Source organism: Hordeum vulgare, chromosome 2H (genome assembly GCF_904849725.1).
Source record: "Hordeum vulgare subsp. vulgare chromosome 2H, MorexV3_pseudomolecules_assembly, whole genome shotgun sequence".
Taxonomy (NCBI): Eukaryota; Viridiplantae; Streptophyta; class Magnoliopsida; order Poales; family Poaceae; genus Hordeum; species Hordeum vulgare.
The window spans coordinates 638,676,190-638,701,140 of NC_058519.1; the positions used below are offsets into that span (position 1 = coordinate 638,676,190).

At 42.6% G+C, this 24,951-nt stretch overlaps 1 protein-coding gene and 1 pseudogene across 4 annotated transcripts; one reads left to right on the forward strand and one right to left on the reverse strand.

The window, feature by feature from the left end:
- The first annotated feature begins 893 nt into the window (after positions 1 to 893).
- Positions 894 to 1,022, forward strand: LOC123433764 (annotated as a pseudogene).
- Positions 1,023 to 9,434: 8,412 nt separating this feature from the next.
- LOC123431078 (SKP1-like protein 1) lies at positions 9,435 to 14,188 on the reverse strand. 4 transcript variants are annotated; one of them, XM_045114905.1, is made up of 2 exons: positions 14,165 to 14,188; positions 9,435 to 9,947 (listed from the first exon to the last, which is right to left on the reverse strand). In XM_045114905.1, the coding sequence occupies exons 1-2, from the start codon at positions 14,186 to 14,188 to the stop codon at positions 9,435 to 9,437; spliced, it is 537 nt and encodes a 178-aa protein (XP_044970840.1). The 4 variants fall into 4 exon arrangements, with proteins under 4 accessions (XP_044970840.1, XP_044970844.1, XP_044970843.1 ...); XM_045114909.1 differs by lacking the exon at positions 14,165 to 14,188 and adding an exon at positions 10,384 to 10,398 and having other exon boundaries at positions 9,435 to 9,944; XM_045114908.1 differs by lacking the exon at positions 14,165 to 14,188 and adding an exon at positions 10,162 to 10,176 and having other exon boundaries at positions 9,435 to 9,944.
- Positions 14,189 to 24,951: the final 10,763 nt, after the last annotated feature.

The following is a 24,951-nucleotide window of genomic DNA, read 5'->3' on the forward strand; positions in this document are numbered from 1 at the left end:
TCTTAAAAAGGAAAGAAAAACTACCTCACCCATGACTGACCTTACGAGGCTGATTCAAATGAATCAGCTTGTGAGCACAAGCTGTTCTTGTAATACAGAGCAGTGAGTCAGGCAATTATGCAGATTTATTACAAAACCACAATGAATATTGTTAAACCGATTGAGATATTGTGTGTAGATAGGATACTTGTGTACGAAGTTAGAATAGATATTCGGTTAGGATTTATCTCTAGTTTAAACCTAATAGCTCTATCTCTATCTCATTGTATTCAAACTACTTGTACGCATATCTCAGGGTTGCGCTTGCTATATAAACATGAAACCGTCGCCCTAACCGGAACGACGCTTCTAGCTATTTCTACATGGTAATCAGAGCCCATCTCTTCCATCGCATCTAGAGTTTAGTCACAGCTATCATGGCCACCTCCGCCGCCGCCAACTCTGGTCTCTCTGGCCAAGTCACCGAGCGGCTTACCCGAGCAAACTACATCCTATGGCGATCTCAGATCGTCCCGCAGCTCAGAGGTGCTGGTTACTTCGGATATGTGGATGGAGCCACACCGGAGCCAGCCAAGGAGGTCGTCACCAAGGACAAGGACGGGAAGGATACATTCATCCTTAACCCTCTCCACTCCATCTGGTTTTGAGAGGATCAACACGTACTAGGTTACCTGCTGAACAATCTGTCTAAAGAGGTTCTGGTGCAGGTCACATCAATCTCCCATGCGCATGAACTTTGGACAACACTGGCTAGCATGTTTTCCTCCCAGTCGCTGTCCAAGGTGAACAACATCCGCATCTCTCTCGCTAATGCACAGAAGGGGACGCAAACGGTGGCCGCCTACTTCGCGCATATGCGATCACTCGTCGACGAACTTGCCGCGACGGCGAAACCTCTTCCCGATGACGAGTTGATCTCGTACATCCTCGCTGGACTCGACATGGAGTACCAGTCGCTTGTCTCTGCCCTCGACGCACGCATCACGCCGGTCTCCTTCGAAGAGCTCTATGCCCAGATGAGCAACTTCGACCAACGTGTCGCGCTCTACCAGGGCACAGGCTCTGGCAGTGGATTCAAATCCTCTGCCAATGCTGCTTCACGTGGTCGAGGCGGTGGCAACTCTCGCTACCGTGGATCGCCGCGCAAAGGGAACACTACAAGGAATTTGCTCAATCATGATGCTCAATTTTGGTCACTGGAAGGTCATTGTTATTATTTTATGACCATGTTATGACCAAATTTGGGAGGTCAACAGTTGGCCGTCAAGAATGAAGAAAGCTGACCTTTATGATATTTTGGCCATTAGATCTACGACGAAAATGTTTTGGTCGTTAAATGTATGACCAAAATTTTGGTCATGGCCATGTGCCTAAACCACGTACGATCCTACATGGCAAGACGACGTGGCACGCTGAAGTGTCGCTTGTGGTGACGTGGAATCCACATGTGATCTGACATGGCATGATTTTCCTGATCAGTTCTACATGGGCCAGACCTAATAGTTTGGCCCATTTGTTTTTAAGGCCATACTCATTTCGACCCAATTATTAGGTTCAAGCCCATTTATTTTTACGGCCATAATCTGTTCAACACAATTATTTGGTCAAATAGTGTCCATAATCTGTTCGAACAAATAATTTGGTTTAAATAGTCGAGTTGGATTACTTCTAGGCCTTAATTTGCAAAGTTCTGGTACACAAAAGCACGTTTCTGAGATAGGCCCATCAACCAATTATTTATGCACAAAAATAAAATAATTTACAAATACACCGTATCACAAAAAATACATTAATTTACAATCAGCCTGACATGTCCCAATGATCATGTTCTTGGTGAAATCACGGTGTCAATGACTCTACGGGAGTACTTGGTGGTCTTGAAACTTCCAGGAGTATTTGAACCTATTGGAGCTGACAACTACCTGCACAGACCAAATTAAGGGTGCTGAAAAGAGTTAACAAACTCAATACTAATGAATGAATTATAGTGATAATTTAAAATAATAACAAAACTAAACCATTGGTAATTAAACAATCTAGTATACAACTGGCAGTGAAGCAGGACTAAAACCTGAAACTAAATAACAGATAAAAACTAGACTACTTCGTGTGATTCTCAACCAAGTCAAAACAAATAGAATTGTTAATTCAATCCAACTTTTTTAGATTTAGTTTGCGTAAATGACAGATTAAACGTTGAAAAGCAAGTACTAAATCTGAAGAACAGGTAGAAATAGATCTACATCCTTTTTTTATTACTAAATCATATTTTGTTGCATATCTATTTTGGCTCCATAAGGACATCAACTTGACCTTGCATTTCCTACAGAAACCTGCAGGCACAGACTGCATGTCGCATGGCTGCATGCTAGCTAGCTAATCTACTCTTGGACCATGCACTTGACATCAACTTGACCGTGGTTTTTGGTGATTTATGTTCCTTGCCTTATTTGATGATGATAGTTATCACTAGTAGAAAAAGGGGCTTCCATCCCAGCTCAATTTACACATTAGTCCCGGTTCCATTACGAACCGGGACTAATGTTAGCATTAGTCCCCGTTCGAACGGCAAGGGCGCCGGTCGGTCATTAGTCCCGGTTCAAAAGGGACCTTTAGTCCCGGTTCGTGTCTCGAACCGGGACTAAAGGGTTTGGAGGCTTTAGTCCTGGTCCCTTTAGTCCCGGTTCAAAACACGAACCGGGACTAAAGAGGTTTTGTATTTTTATTTTTTCTTGTTTTTAAATTTTATTTCTCTTTGTAATTTCTGTTTTAAATTGCTTATATCTTTTACGATATTTAATTTTTTTTCAGTGATTCTTTTTTGCATTAGATTCAAAATTTTGTCTAGTTTCTGTTTGTGCAATTAGTTTTAAAATTTGAATGGTTTAAATTTGAATTTGTTCAAATTTGCTTCATACCCAAATTGTGAATAACTTGAGTTTACAAATAGTTTTTAATTTAATTCTTTTTCTCCTAGTCATCTGTTAGATTGTTCTCACAGTAAGATTTATTTGGTTATTTTTAGAATAATTTAAATTTGGATTTTAATTAAAACAATATTGTTTTGCTTATATAGTTGTTTTAGTCATTTAATTGTTGTTTTTTATTATTTTTAGTTAGTACTTTCTGTAGATTTTAACATGTTATAGTATGGTGCATATTGAATGCATAAAAAGTCTGGAATTAAAATCATTTTAATAAAATGCTTTTGTAGCAGATGGGTTTTCATCTGAAACCTTGATACTTCGAAGGATGATCCAGTTTGTACACGAAGTGCATCCAGTTTTTATCGTAACTCTCTCAATTTTTAGCCCATGCCATGTGGGTGAAACTATGATACCATGCCAACTTTCAACCTTTTCAGAGTTCATTTGTAGTGCTTTTCAATTTCAGGGTCAATTAGCTCAAAAAAGTAAGTAAATGCATGAAAAATACCAAATGAAGTCAGAAAATATTGAAAATTTATGATGGTGCATTTTAAACACACAAAAAGTATGGAGTTCAAATAAGTTCAAAAAAATGAAATCCCTTTGCAATAGATGAGTTTTCGTTCGAAACCCTAATACTTCGAAAGAGATTGTTCATTTTGTACACGAAGTGCATCCAGTTTTTGACGTAACCCTCTCAACTTTTTAGCACATGCTATGTGGAAGAAATGATGATACGATGCCAAGTTTCAACCTTTTCAGAGTTCATTTGTCAGGCTTTTCAATTTCAAGGTCACTTAGGTCAAAAAATCATTAAATGCATGAAAAATAGCAAATGAAGTTATAAAGGGTCGAAATTTAGGATGTGGTTTTGAATGGTTTATATTGAATGCACAAAATGCATAAAATGTCTGAAGTTGAAATAAGTAAAAAAATAAAATAAACAGACAGATCCTTTAGTCCCGGTCCGTGTTAAGACCCGTGACTAAAGGGCCTGCCCCTGAGGGCGCTCCGAGGCGCCCACGTGGAGCACCTTTGGTCCCGGCTTGAAACAGGGCCGAGACTAAAGGTTAGGCCTTCAGTCCCGCCTCTTTGGTCCCGGTTGGTGAACCGGGACTAACGCTCCTTACGGGCCGGGACTATAGGCCCTGTCCCCACTAGTGTATATATGTATCTGACCTATATGTCTCTCCATAACAACCCAGTATGTGTTGATAATTTTTGTCTGGTGGCTGGAGATACGGGGATCGAAGATGATTCAGTGACAGGAAGTAATACAAAAAAAAACTCCAACAATAAAAAAATGTTCTTCCAAATAAGTAGTAAAAAGTAGCTAATCACGTATAAATGGATCCTCACAAAGTCTTCTAACGTTCCTTTTGCATTATTTATTTTTTCCTTTCATATATACTGTCATGCAGATCTCACACCCACCTTAAAAAGGAGTACCAAATCAAGGTGAAGGACTGGGGTAGTGGGTGCTATACTGTTTGCAGCTAACCTGGGGGCTTACATATATGTTCTGTAGACTAAGGAGACGATCATGTTGTAAAAACTAGCACCCTGGATGCAAGAGAGAAATTGTGAAGACTTCTTCAAATAATAAAAGTAGTGATGCACGACAAGTGGGAATTAACCTTCTTTCAAAAGAGTCAAAGTATCATGTGTAAGTATAACGTGGATGCCATGAAGAACTGTGTTCATATATAGGAAGGTGGATCATGTGATAGCACAACAGTACTGTGTTAGGTAGACTGACACATTATTAAGATTATGAAGAACTGTGTTATGATCAGATCGTGCTATATACTTTATGTGCAATGACATCACTCGGTAGACTGCCACATTATTAAGATTCCGATAAGATATACTATTTGTTAATTAGTACTACAACAGTAACTTTGTAAGAGCTAAGATTTTTAATATGTGAGCCAACAACACAAAGAAAATTATTTATATTAGTTGATATCATCAAATTGTATGTGTAATGACTAACATTGGGTGTTTTATGTAACGTAGATCATATCTATCATTCTTGGTACAACTTTGGTATTATTTCACTCCATAGTACTATAACATTATCATTAGTTTTTGAGCATATGTTATATGATATTGTTACTTTAAAAATGTCAGTTTATATAAATGATATTATATACTACCCGTGCAGCGACTAGTATGTCTGGAGAACCAAAAGACTCACTCAAGCAACGAACCGTTAGTTCACAATCCTAAGATCTGACATGATTACGAACACGGCTCCGTTCTAAGCATTTCAACTTAGCTCCAGGAGCAATGAGACGACAAATTCGTCACACACGTACCTTGATTTTCAGGTGCTCTCTTTCATTGGCATCCTTGTTATACATGTGCTTGTGGTAGTCCATGATCTTGCAAACCGAAGGGTTTGATTTCCGGTGGACCTGTGCGGGTGGAGAGATGGTAACCATGAGACGGGTGGCATGTTCACTGGTTAATAATCCACACACTGACATCACACGAGTAAAACTAAGACGAGAGGAATGAAGATGAAGTTCATCTTATAAGGGTAAGTGTTCCCTGTGAAGAACATAAATAAGAGTGATTTCACCATGTATGTTGCGCCTACCTGCCTTATTTTTTACTCTTGAAATCAGAGGATCTTGAAAAATAATAAAGATAGTTACATACATACGACAGAGCTAAAGTCCAAAACTGAATGAAAAATATGTAACCAAAAATTTCATAGTTTATCAGATTCTGAAATCTCTAGGAGTTGATTCTTTTAGCCATTTGAAAATATCAGTTAGTAGGAAAGTAGTGTTAAGATAATACCCATGATTGATTACAAAAGAAACGTGCTTAGTTGAAGGATCAGCCTAATATTGAAAGAACCTTCTCATCTAGATAAATGAGCAAGCATACATCAGAGCAAAAGGAACTTGAAAGATTCGGAAAAAAATAAGATCTATACGAAGCAACTCTGTGGAGATGAGATAAACATTCATTAGCAGTAGTATTCCCAGAACTGTATTGCCTGGAAGTATATGCTACTACCTGTAGCAGTGGGTCGCCGTGGTCGTGCTTGAGCTCGGGCCAAATATCTTGGTCGCCCTAGGAGCAGACCACTGCCCCTCCTCCTGGAGAAGAGCAGGGCCGACGGCTAGGTGCACCCCTCCTCCTCCTCCTCGAGCTGGGCAAGGCCAAAACCCTCTGTCGTCGTCGTCGTCTCCACACCATGTTAACCTGCAGGAAAGGGGCGGATAGGAGAAAAAGGTGAAGATGAGAGGGTGGATCCACGTGAGGAAGGATGGGAAGGTCCTACCTATGCAATGCCGGTGATGGATTCTGTGAGCTTCACCTCGCCATTGCCGGTTCCGGCGAGTTCCGGCGGGGAAACCCTAGCCTCGGGCGCGGAGGAGGAGCCTGAGGCGCGAACCTGAACGGAGGGGAGGGAGGGGCGGGTCTGAGCTCGAGCCATCCCGAGTCCCATCACGTCCATGGAGTGGATCACGCCCAGATCTCGCAGTTTGTCACCATGAACAGGTTTATTTGGGCTGAATCAGGGACGCTGATGCCTTCCTCGAGGCGGTGAACAAACTCACCGGCAGATCTTGGGGATCAGCGCATGGATGGAGCTCGCCGGAACCAGCCGACGTGGGTGGCGGCGGAAGCGAGGAGCGAGGAGAAGCGACGTTGGTTGGGGGGAAGGCCAGGTTCACGAGAGAGAGAGAGAGATTGGTGCGCTGGGCTGCATCTTTTTTCCTTCCTCCTTTTTTTTTCTTTAGATGGATGGATGGATCGGTCGACGGTGGGATTGCTGGGAACAGATGGTTGGATGTTTGCCAAGTCATCAATCCGTGGCACAAATTATTCTACCAATAAAAATTAAGTATATGTAATTCTATGTGTTTTTATTTTGAGAATTGAGCATAGTTTTTACAAAAACGTTATACAACAACCGATTGATTTTCTCGGTTGTATCCGCCCGTCGGTTTTTAGGGAATTGATGAGTCAGGGACGGGACAAGCGGGGTGTGCATGGAGATCGGTCGACGGATGTTTTTGCAACTTGTTTGTTGTTTCAAAAATTAATGTGTCGGGCAGGCGACCGAACCACGCCAGAAGTTAGACCGGGCGGATGGATCTCCTGCGCCCATGCAGCCTCTGCCTAGGGCCGAAGCGGGCGGATCTTCTGCGGCGCCCATGCAGCTTCCCCTCGTTCGCTGGCCAACTGCCCCGAGCCATGTCTACGTGAGGCGCGACACTTCTGCCCCAGCAGCAACTTCTCCTCCTGGTGCCGGCGCGCACCTCGAAGAGGATACTGTCCAGAGAGGATCAGCTCCAGGATCCTCTGTACAGGCATCTCCATCAGCAAAAAATGATGCTGATTTTTCCTCACCGCCACAGACACGTCTCCAAAAAGGGGTAATTAAGGCTGTCAACTACAAGCACATCACAAAGTTTGGTTGGGCATGCTCCACAGGTGAACCTCGTACCCTTCAAGAGGCTTTTGGTGACACTAGATGGAAACAAGCAATGGAGGAGGAGCACATGGCTCTTCAGAGAAATAAAACATGGCATCTTGTTCCCCCACAGCAAGGTAAAAATTTAATTGATTGCAAGTGGGTTTTCAGGATCAAAAGAAAGTCTGATGGAACTATAGATCGTTACAAAGCTAGGTTTGTTGCAAAGGGTTTCAAACAAAGATATGGTATAGATTATGAAGATACCTTTAGCCCTGTTGTAAAAGCAACAACCATTCGCTTTGTTTTATCCATTGTTGTTTCCAAGGGATGGTGTCTTAAACAACTAGATGTGCAGAATGCGTTTCTTCATGGCGTTCTGGAAGAGGATGTGTATATGAGACAACCTCCTGGGTTTGAAGACAAAACTTCACCTTATCATGTGTGCAAACTTGATAAAGCTCTTTATGGCTTGAAACAAGCTCCTAGGGCTTGGTACTCACGCCTCAGTCACAAATTACAAACTCTTGGATTTTCTCCATCTAAGTCTGATACATCATTGTTTATTTACAAGCAGTCAAACACATATATATTTGTGCTTATCTATGTTGATGACATCATTATTACTAGCTCTTCCAATGAGGCAATTGCAGGCCTTCTGAAAGATTTAAAAGCTGAATTTGCTTTGAAAGATCTAGGAGACATGCATTATTTCATGGGAATTGAGGTCAAGAAAACTGGAGATGACGTTCATCTATCTCAAGAGAAGTATGCTGCTGATCTAGTAAAAAGAGCTGGATTACAGGGATGCAAACCATCACCAACACCCTTATCTAGCTATGAAAAACTAGCTCTCACTGAAGGAATTCTTTTGAATCAAGAGGATAGCACTAACTACTGAAGTCTGATAGGCGCACTTCAGTACTTGACTCTTACAAGGCCAGATATTTCCTTTGCTGTTAATAAAGTATGTCAGTTCCTTCATGCTCCCACTGATATTCATTGGACTGCTGCCAAGCGTATAGTTAGATATGTGAAAAATACCTTGGGCACTGGTCTTACATTCAGCAAATCTTCATCTACTCTAGTGAGTGCATTTTCTGATTCAGATTGGGCAGGTTGTGTGGATGAGAGACGATCAACTGGTGGTTTTGCTGTATTCTTTGGACCTAACCTTATTTCTTGACTATGACTGACCTTACGAGGCTGATTCAAATGAATCAGCTTGTGAGCACAAGCTGTTCTTGTAATACAGAGCAGTGAGTCAGGCAATTAAGCAGATTTATTACAAAACCACAATGAATATAAGATGTGAAGACGACTAAGGTGTAAAACAGAACTTCCTTTTCTGCATCCTCACATCAACAATAGAAAAGGAAGACAAGATGAACTGTGCTTGGATGAAACAAATTTTCATGAGGTGAGCGAAAAAATCGGAAGGTAAACTAGATCTATACTAGTACATTCCTTCTACACCCTGAACATAAAATCTTCCCCGAAAATAACTGTTGTCAAATAGCATTTCTGTGATTTTAATTATTCCTAAACTATCAATCGATGCATAAGCTACGTGAAAGATCTTTTCTCTTGTCAGCTTCTCTCCAAACAGCGATTGGAACAAACCGAACAACAAATCTCAATCATGCCTTAATTAGTGGATGAGACAATTCTCCTCTCTTAATTAGTGGATGAGACAAAGCTTATGCCTCTGTTTAAAAAAAGTATATAAAGATAGTTGACTATAGTTCTTCTATCACGCGCTCAAAGGTCAGTGTATCAGTTTGCTTCGTTATGGTTTGATGATGGTATATGTCCTTTCTTTTGGTAATCTCAAATCACACGGCGTACATCGTCTAAAGATACTAATTAAGCGAGCATCCACTTCAAGTAAATATTTTTTCTAAAAAAAGTTTGGGATGTGGACATGATGAATACTGAGAACTACTAATTAAACCTACTAGCACTGCCTACATACATGCATACTCTTGTTCTCTACGATGTTCAACGACCCAACACAAGTGCGGAAGAATTACAACGACGTAATAGAAACGCCTATATATGCTTCTCTACTCAAAAGCCCACTGGTTCTCCTTGCGAATCTCGGCCTCCTCCTCCGGTGTGAAGTCATTCTCGATGTTGAAGGTCTTGCGGATCTCCTCAGGAGTCTTGCCCTTGATCATGTCGGCGACAGTCTGGCAAGTGAGGTCCAGTAATCCCTTGATGTCAAGATAATTTGCAGCCAGGATAAGGTCGTAGAGGGTGGCCTGGTCGACCTTGATGAACTCGGCGTCCCAGCTCTTCATGTCCACGGTGGGGGCTGGCGCCGCGGCTGGGGCAGAGGTGGAGGAGTTGGCGGCGGCGTCGGCGACGGGGGAGTCGGCCGGCATTGGTCTGGTCTGCACGTGCTGGTTGCAGTATTCGATGACCTTGGAGAAGATCTTCGAGTTGACGTTGGGGAGCGGGATGGCGTTGTCGGCGCAATCGTCCTCGATCATGTGGCGGAGGGTCTGCGACTCCATGGCGACTGTCTTGTCCACGATGAACTCCTCGCCGTCCGAGCTCTTGAGCGTGATCTTCTTCTCGCCCTCCGCGGCCGCCATTGATCCGAGGATTAGGAGCCGAAAGCGATACGATCGAAACCCTAGCGAAACCTAGCGAGTAAAGCTGCGGCGTAAGCGACGATCAACGATGGGTGCCTTTTTGCGTGTTGGGCTGGGGCTGGGAACCGGCCGGGGCTATTTATTGGGGCGGGGGGAGTAGAATCGCGTTCGTGTATTCATCAAGAAGTGGAACTCGGATCGTATTCATCAAGGAGTAGAACTCGGATCGACTCGGTCGTGTTTGAGTCCCGCGTCATGGCGTTTTCTTTCCTGTCGTCAACGTGTCTGCTACTGCTACTGCTGAATTTGGAGATTCTATATAGGCAATGCATGGACGTAGAGTTCTCTTGGCCTAGAACTCGTTCCAGCTGGTTTTTTGGGCACTGATAGGCTCCGGCGCATCAAGGAGAAGAACTCGGATCGTATTCATCTTCATCAGGGATTTGACTCCGCGTCGTGGCGTCTGGTCTAGTTAACAGGTCTGCTTCTTAAAGAAAAAGTTAACATGCATGTGTCTGCTACTGCTAGTTCATTTCTAAATTCTATAGGCAAAGTTAATATAAGTAAAGTTTTTTGCAGATGATACTATGTTGTTTTTTCAAGCCTCAAGAGCACAAGCTGAAAAAGTTAAATATGCCACTACAAGAATAAACACAGCTGCCGATGGCCACCGTCGGCGTAGATGATGCTATGCTGACGGCCTTGGTAAGACCTTAGGTGTAAGAAAGCCGTAGGCGTATCTCCATCTATGCCGACGATGACCGTAGGCGTAGATAGGTCGTTGGCGTATCGAGATCTATGCCTACGGGCACCGTCGGCATAGACAGGCCATCCGCGTACATGTGACGTAGTAAACACGCGGATGGACGGTGGACTGATGCCGTTAGACCTACGCCGACGGTTCTAACGGAGGCCATCGGCGTAGCTATGCCGACGGCCAAACCGTCGGCGTAGTTGTCCACGTCATCGATCCGCTACTCGTGGCGCGTCATCGATCCACGACGCGTGGTTGGCCAATCCGGTCGATGCACGCATAGGTATGCCGACGGTTTTGCTGTCGGCATATCTTTTTTCTTTTTTTTATATGTTTGCTAAATACAAGCCATATATTTCTATTATTTTTTTTTAAATCTGTTTTCTAGCATATCTTTTTTTTAATCTAAACATAACTTATATATCGATTTGGTGTGACCGCAAGCACCTCACACTCGGCTCGGGGTGTGCCCCCCTCACGGGTGTCCTTGCCGTCGTGTCACACAGGGGGGAAACAACCACATCAGGCCGACACGGAGGGAATCTTGGGGTGGGTTTGGCCGGGACCGTGTTCGGGGCTGTATCTATGGGCTTGGCCGGAGAAGGAGGGATGAGGGAGGAGGGGGAGGAGGGCTGCCGGCAGAGGGCTTGACCGGAGGAGTAGGGATGAGGGAGGAGGGGGAGACCGAAGGAGGAGGGAGGGGCGCGGAGGGCGACGGGCGACGGGAAAGGGCGGCGGCGGCGGATGAGGTGGGTGCATGGGAGAGTGAGATTGGAGAGGGGATTAGGAGGGGCGGCCGGTTGGATAAGTTGGAGAATGTAGACTTAGCAATAGCGCTCGTTTCAGGAGAGTGCTACTGCTATTAAACTTAGAAGTAGTGCTTTACACAAGCGCGCGCTGCTGCTAATGCTACCGTCGGTAGCCTTGTTGGGCCTCCTTTAGCAGTAGCGCTGGAAATACATCCAGCGCTACTTCTATGGATCCTAGTAGTAGCACTTTATGTTTCCAGCGCTACTGCTAAGTAGCAGCAGTGCTTACTATATTCTAGCGCTACTGCTAGGCTCCTACCTATAAGCTTTTTCCTACTAGTGTACGCGGGGGTAGCAAACACGCCAGGTCTTGTGGTGGGCCCTCCTACGCGTGTGGAAGCGTGGTGGTAGGCGCGAGCACCCGACACGCGGCTCCGTGGGTGTGCCCCCCCTCGCGGGCGTCGCTGTCGTCGTGTCACGAAGGGGGGAAACGGCCACGTCGGGCCGACACGTAGATATAAAACTCACAAACGATGTCCTCATGTTTATGTATAGATAAGACACAATTTAATCAATGAATTTTTTAAGAAAAATGTATAAGAAGTATATATGAATAAACAATATTAAAAAAATGGATGTAGATACGCCGACGGTTAAGCCGTCGGCATATCCCCGTGCCATGTCACCGATCCACAGAATTGAGTAGGCCGTGTGGGGTCCGAAGCTATGCCGACGACATATATTTTGTTATCCTCTCGCAGCCGCATCGCCCTCAACTCATTTCCCCCATCTAGCCGAGACATGCCTCCACACCCACGCCGCCGCCGCCACCGCCTCCACCTGCCCTCCCTCTCGCCCGTGCCCCTGCCCTCCTCCTCTACCCGCGCCGCCGCCGTCTTCGCCCGCACCACCGCCTCCCTCGAGGACCCATCCCCACGTGTTCCCCGCCTCGGCGACCTCGTCCCCGCCCCGGCCACACCGTCGCCCTGCCACGACCACCTTTTCCCTGCCCCGACCGCCCTCGCCCCAGCTGCCCCGCGTGCGGCCGACCCTCCACCACCCCCCCCCCCCGAGCCGGCCCTGCCCCACGGTGAGTTCCCTCCCTCTGTAGCATTTTTTTGTTAATTTAGTTGTTGTCCATAGTTATGTAATTAGATGGATGGATGCATTATGTATGATGATAGTTAGATGATAGATGATTTGATGATAGTTAGAAATTTGAGAAATGCAATTTTTTTAACAAGAATGCGAGAAATGCAAATGTATGATGATAGTTAGATGATAGATGATGATGATAGTTAGAAATATGACAAGTGCAAGAAATTTAACAAGAATGCAAGAAATGCAAATGATATTAGTGTCATCTTCTTTGAGTTGTGGACGTCTATGTGACATTTAGTTTCTAAAATAGTTATGTGAGATGTTGTTAAGTAGCTATGTGAGATGTGCTCCAAAATTGGGATATGATAAGTGGTTATTTCATCGTTATGATCTTGCTAAAAAAAAATTGAAGGACAACAATCGACACTTGACAAAATATGATTTTTTTCATAGTTTAAAGTGTCAATGCTTAATGTGAGGTGTTGACCTAATTTTGTTCACTCGGTGGAATTAGCATGATTTCTGGTGTTCCATCTTCGTGGAGTGATCATCGACGTTGGAGGTGTTGGTCCACAATCGTCCCTCCTCTGATCGACTACATCCTCTACATTGAAGGGTGAGCAACAATTCCAGCACCTCGTCCACTTTTTTTTCCAAGCCACTAGATTTCATTTTCACATCAGGTCGCATAACCTAGGCGTCTCCCGTTCGAAAGGGTTGCATCGATAAATATGCATTCAATTGCATATTTTATCACCGCAGCTCTTTCGGATTGTCCAGCGTTTTCCATGGACAACCCGAGGATGTGTAGATTTGGTATGTTGTCCATGCTCTACCCCGTTCTGAGATAGGATTTCGGCGACGCCTCCCCGTTGTTCTCCGGATGCACATTCTCCCGGCATTTTGCCGAGACATGTATTTAGAGAACAACGGGGAGGTGTTGCCGAAATTCTATCTCAGAATGGGGTAGAGCATGAAAAACGTACTCAATCTACACATTCTCGGGTGGGATTGGGACCCATCTTTACCTATTAGAGATGTAGGTTGATTAAATGTCGTTTCTCGTCAACCCTATGAAAAATAAAACATTGATGTGACTAATTTAAATAAATCCTTAATTTTGTTGTGTGGCTCTAATAAAGCAGAGATGGCAGATAATCAGTGGATGTATAGTGGGTTTTTCCGTCGGAATCAAGTAACAACAGAGTGGGTTGAAAAAACTGATGTGTTTTTGAAAGAGATACACCATAGTCCAATGAGGATGGTGCCAGAATGCCCATGTGCCAAATGTGTAAGAAATGTATGCGCAGAGATAAGAGTGAGATGACTAATCACCTTCGCACGCATGGATTTATGCCAAACTTTAATATGCCCATAAACTTTGCCCAGCGGGACCGTGGTAGAAAGGAGGTGATACGACAACGCATCGCTGGTTATGAAGACGATGGGGTTAGAGACATGCTAGATGATGTCTTTGCTGCACAACCGACACCTCCGTCACATTCAACGAATGAACCGGAGGAGCGAGAGGAAATCGCAAAGGCCTTCCTGGATATCTTGGCCTCGTCAAAGAAACCTCTTTATGAGGGTGCCAAGCTCTCTGTGCTGGAAGCCATATCACACCTGATGACAGTCAAGGCCGAGTACGGCTGTAGCCAAGGTTGCTTGGAAGCATTTATGGAAATATGGGCTAACAGCATCCCTGAGGGCCATGAACTGCCGAAAACCATGTACGCTACAAAGAAAATAATGGAGGCGCTCTCCATGGATTATGAGAAAATACATGTTTGTCCAAAGAATTGGCTTTTGTTTATGCATAAGTGTGCGAGTGACAACTACTGTAGGAAGTGCGGTTCCTCTCGGTATCTTGAGGTGGTCGATAAGCAGGGTCAGAAGAAGCAGCTACAAATCCATGTGAAGGTTCTTCGGTATCTACATTTCATAGAAAGACTGCACCACCTTTTCATCACCGAGGAGTCTACCAAAATGATGAAGTGGCACAAGGAAGAGAAAAAGTACAATCCAAATAAAATTGTACATCCATCAGAAGATGAAGCATGGAAGTCATTCGATACAGAATACCCTGAGGAAGCATCTGAGGTTGGGAATCAAAGAATTGTTATATCAGGTGATGGGTTCAATCTATATGGTATGTCGTCTAATCCATACAGCTGCTGGCCCGTGTTTGTTATTCCGCTCAATCTGCCTCCCGGCGCCATAATGCAACGCAAGCCTATGATCCTATCGCTTATAATTTCAGGGCCTGGATATCCGGGGAAGAATTTAAGTGTGTTTATGCAGCCGTTGGTGGATGATTTGCACCATTCTTGGTACTTCTACGATACTACAGAGACTAATGCTTACATTCGGTATGCATTGGCAGACTCACAAAGAGGCAGGTGAAATGTTCGAACTATCACGGTCCATCTAGGAGCATACAACTGATCTGATGAGGCTGATTCGAATCAAACAGCTTGTGAGCACAATCTGTTCTAGCTATAAGAAAGCAGTAAACGACCCAGGCTTTTATTTGTGACCCTAGCAGTTATGCAGATTCGTTTCAAAATAATAACGGAGATAAAATTATAGCTGTGAAGATGACTAAAAATCTAAAAGAAAAAAACTATGGCCGAGAAGGGGGGCATATTCATATAAGCATTTGCAGCTCAGATTGTACATAATCGAGAGTTTACAAGCAAAATGGAACGAATTATCAGGGGCCACATACATAGTATACAAAATTACAGGCTGAACCGTAGAAGAAAAATAGCATCTGTCCAGAATAGCACCTGTCCCAATCATAATATTGATCTCAACTGAATGTGAGTGAAACATGTTACTGCAAACATAAATAAGCCGAGTCCTGGAAAACTAGGATCATACAAAAGTGGTAGCTTTGTGTTGCAGGATTTCCTATATTACCTAAGTAGTCTAACAAACTTCTAACTTATGTTGGTCTGAACAAAAAACTCTGAAGCTATACCACCAAAGGAAAACGAATCAGCGGTCTTGGCAGTCACAATCAACAAACTGGGTGTGCCCTCTACCATCATACAGAGATCAATGCTTACACTTGGCATGTATTGGAGACTCGGAAAGAGGCAGGTGAAATGTTTAAACTATCTTAAAAAGGAAAGAAAAACTACGTCACCCACGACTGACCTTACGAGGCTGATTCAAATGAATCAGCTTGTGAGCACAAGCTGTTCTTGTAATACAGAGCAGTGAGTCAGGCAATTATGCAGATTTATTACAAAACCACAATGAATATTGTTAAACCGATTGAGATATTGTGTGTAGATAGGATACTTGTGTACGGAGTTAGAATAGATATTCGGTTAGGATTTATCTCTAGTTTAAACCTAATAGCTCTCTATCTCATTGTATTCAAACTACTTGTACGCATATCTCAGGGTTGCGCTTGCTATATAAACATGAAACCGTCGCCCTAACCGGAACGACGCTTCTAGCTATTTCTACATGGTAATCAGAACCCATCTCTTCCATCACATCTAGAGTTTAGTCACAGCTATCATGTCCACCTCCGCCGCCGCCAACTCTGGTCTCTCTGGCCAAGTCACCGAGCGGCTTACCCGAGCAAACTACATCCTATGGCGAGCTCAGATCGTCCCGCAGCTCAGAGGTGCTGGTTACTTCGGATATGTGGATGGAGCCACACCGGAGCCAGCCAAGGAGGTCTTCACCAAGGACAAGGACGGGAAGGATACCTTCATCGTCAACCCTCTCCACTCCATCTGGTTTTGAGAGGATCAACACGTACTAGGTTACCTGCTGAACAATCCGTGTAAAGAGGTTCTGGTGCAGGTCACATCAATCTCCCATGCGCATGAACTTTGGACAACACTGGCTAGCATGTTTTCCTCCCAGTCGCTGTCCAAGGTGAACAACATCCGCATCTCTCTCGCTAATGCACAGAAGGGGACGCAAACGGTGGCCGCCTACTTCGCGCATATGCGATCACTCGCCGACGAACTTGCCGCGACGGCGAAACCTCTTCCCGATGACGAGTTGATCTCGTACATCCTCGCTGGACTCGACATGGAGTACCAGTCCCTTGTCTCTGCCCTCGACGCACGCACCACGCCGGTCTCCTTCGAAGAGCTCTATGCCCAGATGAGCAACTTCGACCAGCGTGTCGCGCTCTAACAGGGCACAGGCTCTGGCAGTGGATTCAAATCCTCTGCCAATGCTGCTTCACGTGGTCGAGGAGGTGGCAACTCTCGCTACCGTGGATCGCCGCGCAAAGGGAACACTACAAGGAATTTGCTCAATCATGACGCTCAATTTTGGTCACTGGAAGGTCATTGTTATTATTTTATGACCATGTTATGACCAAATTTGGGAGGTCAACAGTTGGCCGTCAAGAATGAAGAAAGCTGACCTTTATGATATTTTGGCCATTAGATCTACGACGAAAATGTTTTGGTCGTTAAATGTATGACCAAAATTTTGGTCATGGCCATGTGCCTAAACCACGTACGATCCTACATGGCAAGACGACGTGGCACGCTGAAGTGTCGCTTGTGGTGACGTGGAATCCACATGTGATCTGACATGGCATGATTTTCCCGATCAGTTCTACATGGGCCAGGCCTAATAGTTTGGCCCATTTATTTTTAAGGCCATACTCATTTCGGCCCAATTATTAGGTTCAAGCCCATTTATTTTTACGGCCATAATCTGTTCAACACAATTATTTGGTCAAATAGTGTCCATAATCTGTTCGAACAAATAATTTGGTTTAAATAGTCGAGTTGGATTACTTCTAGGCCTTAATTTGCAAAGTTCTGGTACACAAAAGCACGTTTCTGAGATAGGCCCATCAACCAATTATTTATGCACAAAAATAAAATAATTTACAAATACACCGTATCACAAAAAATACATTAATTTACAATCAGCCTGACATGTCCCAATGATCATGTTCTTGGTGAAATCACGGTGTCAATGACTCTACGGGAGTACTTGGTGGTCTTGAAACTTCCAGGAGTATTTGAACCTATTGGAGCTGACAACTACCTGCACAGACCAAATTAAGGGTGCTGAAAAGAGTTAACAAACTCAATACTAATGAATGAATTATAGTGATAATTTAAAATAATAACAAAACTAAACCATTGGTAATTAAACAATATAGTATACAACTGGCAGTGAAGCAGGACTAAAACCTGAAACTAAATAACAGATAAAAACTAGACTACTTCGTGTGATTCTCAACCAAGTCAAAACAAATAGAATTTTAATTCAATCCAACTATTTTAGATTTAGTTTGCTTAAATGACAGATTAAACGTTGAAAAGCAAGTACTAAGTCTGAAAAACAGGTAGAAATAGATCTACATCCTTTTTTTATTACTAAATCATATTTTGTTGCATATCTATTTTGGCTCCATAAGGACATCAACTTGACCTTGCATTTCCTACAGAAACCTGCAGGCACAGACTGCATGTCGCATGGCTGCATGCTAGCTAGCTAATCTACTCTTGGACCATGCACTTGACATCAACTTGACCCTGGTCTTTGGTGATTTATGTTCCTTGCCTTATTTGATGATGATAGTTATCACTAGTAGAAAAAGGGGCTTCCATCCCAGCTCAATTTACACATTAGTCCCGGTTCCATTACGAACCGGGACTAATGTTAGCATTAGTCCCCGTTCGAACGGCAAGGGCCCCGGTCGGTCATTAGTCCCGGTTCAAAAGGGACCTTTAGTCCCGGTTCGTGTCTCGAACCGGGACTAAAGGGTTTGGAGGCTTTAGTCCTGGTTCGTGTCTTGAACCGGGACTAAAGGGTAGAACTTTAGTCCCGGTTCAAGACACGAACCGGGACTAAAGAGGTTTTGTATTTTTATTTTTTCCTGTTTTTAAATTTTATTTCTGTTTTAAATTGCTTATATCTTCTAGGATATTTAATTTTTTTTGAGTGATTCTTTTTTGCATTAGATTCAAAATTTTGTCTAGTTTCTGTTTGTGCAATTAGTTTTAAAATTTGAATGGTTTAAATTTGAATTTGTTCAAATTTGCTTCAAACGCAAATTGTGAATAACTTGAGTTTACAAATAGTTTTTAATTTAATTCTTTTTTGTCCTAGTCATCTGTTAGATTGTTATCAAGTAAGATTTATTTGGTTATTTTTAGAATAATTTAAATTTGGATTTTAATTAAAACAATATTGTTTTGCTTATATAGTTGTTTTAGTCATTTAATTGTTGTTTTTTATTATTTTTAGTTAGTACTTTCTGTAGATTTTAACATGTTATAGTATGGTGCATATTGAATGCACAAAAAGTCTGGAATTAAAATCATTTTAATAAAATGCCTTTGTAGCAGATGGGTTTTCATCTGAAACCTTGATACTTCGAAGGATGATCCAGTTTGTACACGAAGTGCATCCAGTTTTTATCGTAACTCTCTCAATTTTTAGCACATGCCATGTGGGTGAAACTATGATACCATGCCAACTTTCAACCTTTTCAGAGTTCATTTGTAGTGCTTTTCAATTTCAGGGTCAATTAGCTCAAAAAAGTAAGTAAATGCATGAAAAATACCAAATGAAGTCAGAAAATATTGAAAATTCATGATGTGGCTTTAAATGGTGCATTTTAAACACACAAAAAGTATGGAGTTCAAATAAGTTCAAAAAAATGAAATCCCTTTCCAATAGATGAGTTTTCGTTCGAAACCCTAATACTTCGAAAGAGATTGTTCATTTTGTACACGAAGTGCATCCAGTTTTTGACGTAACCCTCTCAACTTTTTAGCACATGCTATGTGGGAGAAATGATGATACGATGCCAAGTTTCAACCTTTTCAGAGTTCATTTGTCGGGCTTTTCAATTTCAAGGTCACTTAGGTCAAAAAATCATTAAATGCATGAAAAATAGCAAATGAAGTTATAAAGGGTCGAAATTTAGGATATGGTTTTGAATGGTTTATATTGAATGCACAAAATGCATAAAATGTCTGAAGTTGAAATAAGTAAAAAAATAAAATTTTCAAACTCTACCCTCCGTGGACCGTCTTTTTTAGTTTTGTAGAAAATAAACAAAAATGCTAAAATCTTCAAAAAATAAAATCCTTTGAGATGTAGTTAGGTTTTAGTGCCTAGTTGGTATACAAATTTTGAGATATGAACTTTGACCGTTTTTTCAAAAAAGGGAAAAATGTAAAACGATCATAACTTTTGCATACGACGTCAAAAAAAAGTTTAATATATCAAAAAAAAACTAGAGAAAGTTGGGAATCGATTTCACCGGGGCTTGCCCGGTGAAGTTTTCTCAGATGCTCAAAATTCCAAATGTAAAAAAAGTTATGGCAAAAAGAAGTTTTTTCCACAAAAATAAAAAAAAAATTATTTATAATATTTAGGTTGTTTTCATTGAAATTCACTATTATTATTACTTATTTTGTTTATTTTAATAATTGTTTGAATTCAAAAAATTAAATCATGTGATATGACATCAAACCCTAGGTTGTTTAGGATTGATAGCTTACTGTTGTGAGGAGAACAACAAGTGCAGACTTGGCAACTAGGGGCGATAGAACCAGGAAGTTAAGCGTGCTCGGGCTGAAGCCATGAAAGGATGGGTGACCGGCCGAGAAGTTAGACGATTTGAAATGACTAATCTACGCTAGAGCAGTGAGGATGGGTGATTAGAGATTAAATTGTCAAATAAATCAAAGATTTAAAATTGAAATAAAACATAAAAACAAATCAAAGAATACTCAAAAATAAAATCTGAAAAATAAATAAAAAAGGTACCTTTTTGGGTCAAACAAACAAAATAAACAGACAGATCCTTTAGACCCGGTCCGTGTTAAGACCCGTGACTAAAGGGCCTGCCCCTAAGGGCGCTCCGAGGCGCCATCGTGGAGCACCTTTGGTCCCGGTTTGAAACAGGGCCGAGACTAAAGGTTAGGCCTTTAGTCCCGCCTCTTTGGTCCCGGTTGGTGAACCGGGACTAACGCTCCTTACGGGCCGGGACTATAGGCCCTGTCCCCACTAGTGTATATATGTATCTGACCTATATTTCTCTCCATAACAACCCAGTATGTGTTGATAATTTTTGTCTGGTGGCTGGAGATATGGGGATCGAAGATGATTCAGTGACAGGAAGTAATACAAAAAAAAACTCCAACAATAAAAAAATGTTCTTCCAAATAAGTAGTAAAAAGTAGCTAATCACGTATAAATGGATCCTCACAAAGTCTTCTAACGTTCCTTTTGCATTATTTATTTTTTCCTTTCATATATACTGTCATGCAGATCTCACACCCACCTTAAAAAGGAGTACCAAATCAAGGTGAAGGACCGGGGTAGTGGGTGCTATACTGTTTGCAGCTAACCTGGGGGCTTACATATATGTTCTATAGACTAAGGAGACGATCATGTTGTAAAAACTAGCACCCTGGATGCAAGAGAGAAATTGTGAAGACTTCTTCAAATAATAAAAGTAGTGATGCACGACAAGTGGGAATTAACCTTCTTTCAAAAGAGTCAAAGTATCATGTGTAAGTATAACGTGGATGCCATGAAGAACTGTGTTCATATATAGGAAGGTGGATCATGTGATAGCACAACAGTACTGTGTTAGGTAGACTGACACATTATTAAGATTATGAAGAACTGTGTTATGATCAGATCGTGCTATATACTTTATATGCAATGACATCACTCGGTAGACTGCCACATTATTAAGATTCTGATAAGATATACTATTTGTTAATTAGTACTACAACAGTAACTTTGTAAGAGCTAAGATTTTTAATATGTGAGCCAACAACACAAAGAAAATTATTTATATTAGTTGATATCATCAAATTGTATGTGTAATGACTAACATTGGGTGTTTTATGTAATGTAGATCATATCTATCATTCTTGGTACAACCTTGGTATTATTTCATGGCATAGTACTATAACATTATCATTAGTTTTTGAGCATATGTTATATGATATTGTTACTTTAAAAATGTCAGTTTATATAAATGATATTATATACTACCCGTGCAGCGACTAGTATGTCTGGAGAACCAAAAGACTCACTCAAGCAACGAACCGTTAGTTCACAATCCTAAGATCTGACATGATTACGAACACGGCTCCGTTCTAAGCATTTCAACTTAGCACCAGGAGCAATGAGACGACAAATTCGTCACACACGTACCTTGATTTTCAGGTGCTCTCTTTCATTGGCATCCTTGTTATACATGTGCTTGTGGTAGTCCATGATCTTGCAAACCGAAGGGTTTGATTTCCGGTGGACCTGTGCGGGTGGAGAGACGGTAACCATGAGACGGGTGGCATGTTCACTGGTTAATAATCCACACACTGACATCACACGAGTAAAACTGAGACGAGAGGAGTGAAGATGAAGTTCATCTTATAAGGGTAAGTGTTCCCTGTGAAGAACATAAATAAGAGTGATTTCACCATGTATGTTGCGCCTACCTGCCTTATTTTTTACTCTTGAAATTAGAGGATCTTGAAAATTAATACAGATAGTTACATACATACGACAGAGCTAAAGTCCAAAACTGAATGAAAAATATGTAACCAAAAATTGCATAGTTTATCAGATTCTGAAATCTCTAGGAGTTGATTCTTTTAGCCATTTGAAAATATCAGTTAGTAGGAAAGTACTGTTAAGATAATACCCATGATTGATTACAAAAGAAACGTGCTTAGTTGAAGGATCAGCCTAATATTGAAAGAACCTTCTCATCTAGATAAATGAGCAAGCATACATCAGAGCAAAAGGAACTTGAAAGATTCAGAAAAAAATAAGATCTATACGAAGCAACTTTGTGGAGATGAGATAAACATTCATTAGCAGTAGTATTCCCAGAACTATATTTCCTGGAAGTATATGCTACTACCTGTTCCAGTGTGTCGTCGTGGTCGTGCTTGAGCTCGGGCCAAATATCTTGGTCGCCCTAGGAGCAAACCACTGCCCCTCCTCCTGGAGAAGAGCAGGGCCGACGGCTAGGTGCACCCCTCCTCCTCCTCCTCCTCCTCGAGCTAGGCAAGGCCAACACCCTCTGTCGTCGTCGTCGTCTCCACACCATGTTAACCTGCAGGAAAGGGGCGGATAGGAGAAAAAGGTGAGGATGAGAGGGTGGATCCACGCGAGGAAGGATGGGAAGGTCCTACCTATGCAATGCCGGTGATGGATTCTGTGAGCTTCACCTCGCCATTGCCGGTTCCGGCGAGTTCCGGCGGGGAAACCCTAGCCTCGGGCGCGGAGGAGGAGCCTGAGGCGCGGACCTGAACGGAGGGGAGGGAGGGGCGGGTCTGAGCTCGAGCCATCCCGAGTCCCATCACGTCCATGGAGTGGATCACGCCCAGATCTCGCAGTTTGTCACTATGAACAGGTTTATTTGGGCTGAATCAGGGACGCTGATGCCTTCCTCGAGGCGGTGAACAAACTCACCGGCAGATCTTGGGGATCAGCGCATGGATGGAGCTCGCCGGAACCAGCCGACGTGGGTGGCGGCGGAAGCGAGGAGCGAGGAGAAGCGACGTTGGTTGGGGGGAAGGCCAGGTTCACGAGAGAGAGAGAGAGATTGCTGCGCTGGGCTGCATCTTTTTTCCTTCCTCCTTTTCTTTTCTTTAGATGGATGGATGGATCGGTCGACGGTGGGATTGCTCGGAACAGATGGTTGGATGTTTGCCAAGTCATCAATCCGTGGCACAAATTATTCTACCAATAAAAATTAAGTATATATAATTCTATGTGTTTTTATTTTGAGAATTGAGCATAGTTTTTACAAAAACGTTATACAACAACCGACTGATTTTCTCGGTTGGATCCGCCCGTCGGTTTTTAGGGAATTGATGAGTCAGGGACGGGACAAGCGGGGTGTGCATGGAGATCGGTCGACGGATGTTTTTGCAACTTGTTTGTTGTTTCAAAAATTAATGTGTCGGGCAGGCGACCGAACCACGCCAGGAGTTAGACCGGACGGCTCGCGCGCGAAGATCCGTCGATTGTGGGAAATATTGAGGTAAATATGATACATTATAATGAGCTAAAATTTGGTGGAGGGAGGTTTTATGGGAAGTGGCATGCCCTGGTAAGTTTTCAGAAATTATAAAGCAATATATTATATAGTTGCTTCAAAAACTTAAAATATTATAAGAAACAAAGATTGGATTGTGAGCTTAGATGGATTGTTAGATGGGGACCAAATTTTATGGAGAGCTATGATTTGGGCATATAGAATAAGCGGCAAAAATGCAGCTCATTAGGAGATGTGTAGCTAGTAGTTTCTTCATAAAGCTTCTAGCTAACAAAAACTTTGGAAATTTGTTGAGGATGATTTAATAGGCAAATAGAGCTAATTTTTTTCATGAGGCAATGACCGGTGTAGGAAAGAGTGTCCAAAAAATATTGAGGGGAATCAAGAAATTATAATTCCAATCTGTCAACGTACTTATACTTCGTGGCCTTGTCAACACCAATATATACAAGACACGTAGGCGAAATTATCGAGTTGTCTGCCTAGTCACCTCTATTTAAGCCTATGACCTTCTTAATTTTGTCATGGAGGACCTACAATACGGGCGTAAATAGAGCTACACATGCTAGTGACCATTTTGTGCAATGGGATATGACCTTCTTGATAGAGATGGTCAAACTTTTTCTAGGTTTTGGACCATCTTAGACACCTCATGACCTTTTTGTATATTTTAGTCATAGATCTATGACCAATAAAACCGCCGTCATTATTTTTTGTCATAAAAAAGCTTATTTCTTGTAGTGGAAAAGCACCAACGACAACAACCGCGACGGCGCAAACTCCCGCAGCAACAACAACAACAACGGCAGGCCCTCCTACACCAACACAACGGGCCGTCGTAACTCCAACAACAAGTCACGGCCACATGCCATCCGGTGCCAGATCTGTGGCAAACCGGGGCACTCGGCCAAGGACTGTTGGTACCGCTTTGAAGATGACGGCGATTCATCTCAGGACGACAAGGTCGCCGGTGGAGCTGAGGCCTCGTATGGGGTCGATACAAACTGGTACGTGGATAGTGGTGCAACTAACCACATCACCGGTGAGCTGGAGAAAGTAACCATGCATGAGAAGTACCGTGGCCAAGATCAAATCCATGCTGCAAACGGAGAAGGTATGAGAATTAGTCACATTGGTCACTCAATTATTAAAACCCCCCATCGAAAACTCCATCTTAGAAAAATATTGCATGTACCCAAAGCCTCAATGAGCCTTGTCTCTGTTCATCGCATTGCACTTGACAATCATGTCTTCCTCGAGTTTCACCCGTTTTTCTTTTTTATCAAGGATTAGGTCACGAAGAAAATCCTATACAGAGGTAGATGCGTGCGAGGACTC

Excerpts from the sequence above, each read along its gene's own strand:
- LOC123431078 (XM_045114905.1), bottom strand. The coding sequence starts at position 14,188 with ATGGCTTCCAGCACAGAGAGCTTG. Across the intron at positions 9,948-14,164 it reads CTTCCAGCACAGAGAGCTTG|AAGAAGATCACGCTCAAGAG; the intron begins GCACCCTCATAA and ends GCGGAGGGCGAG.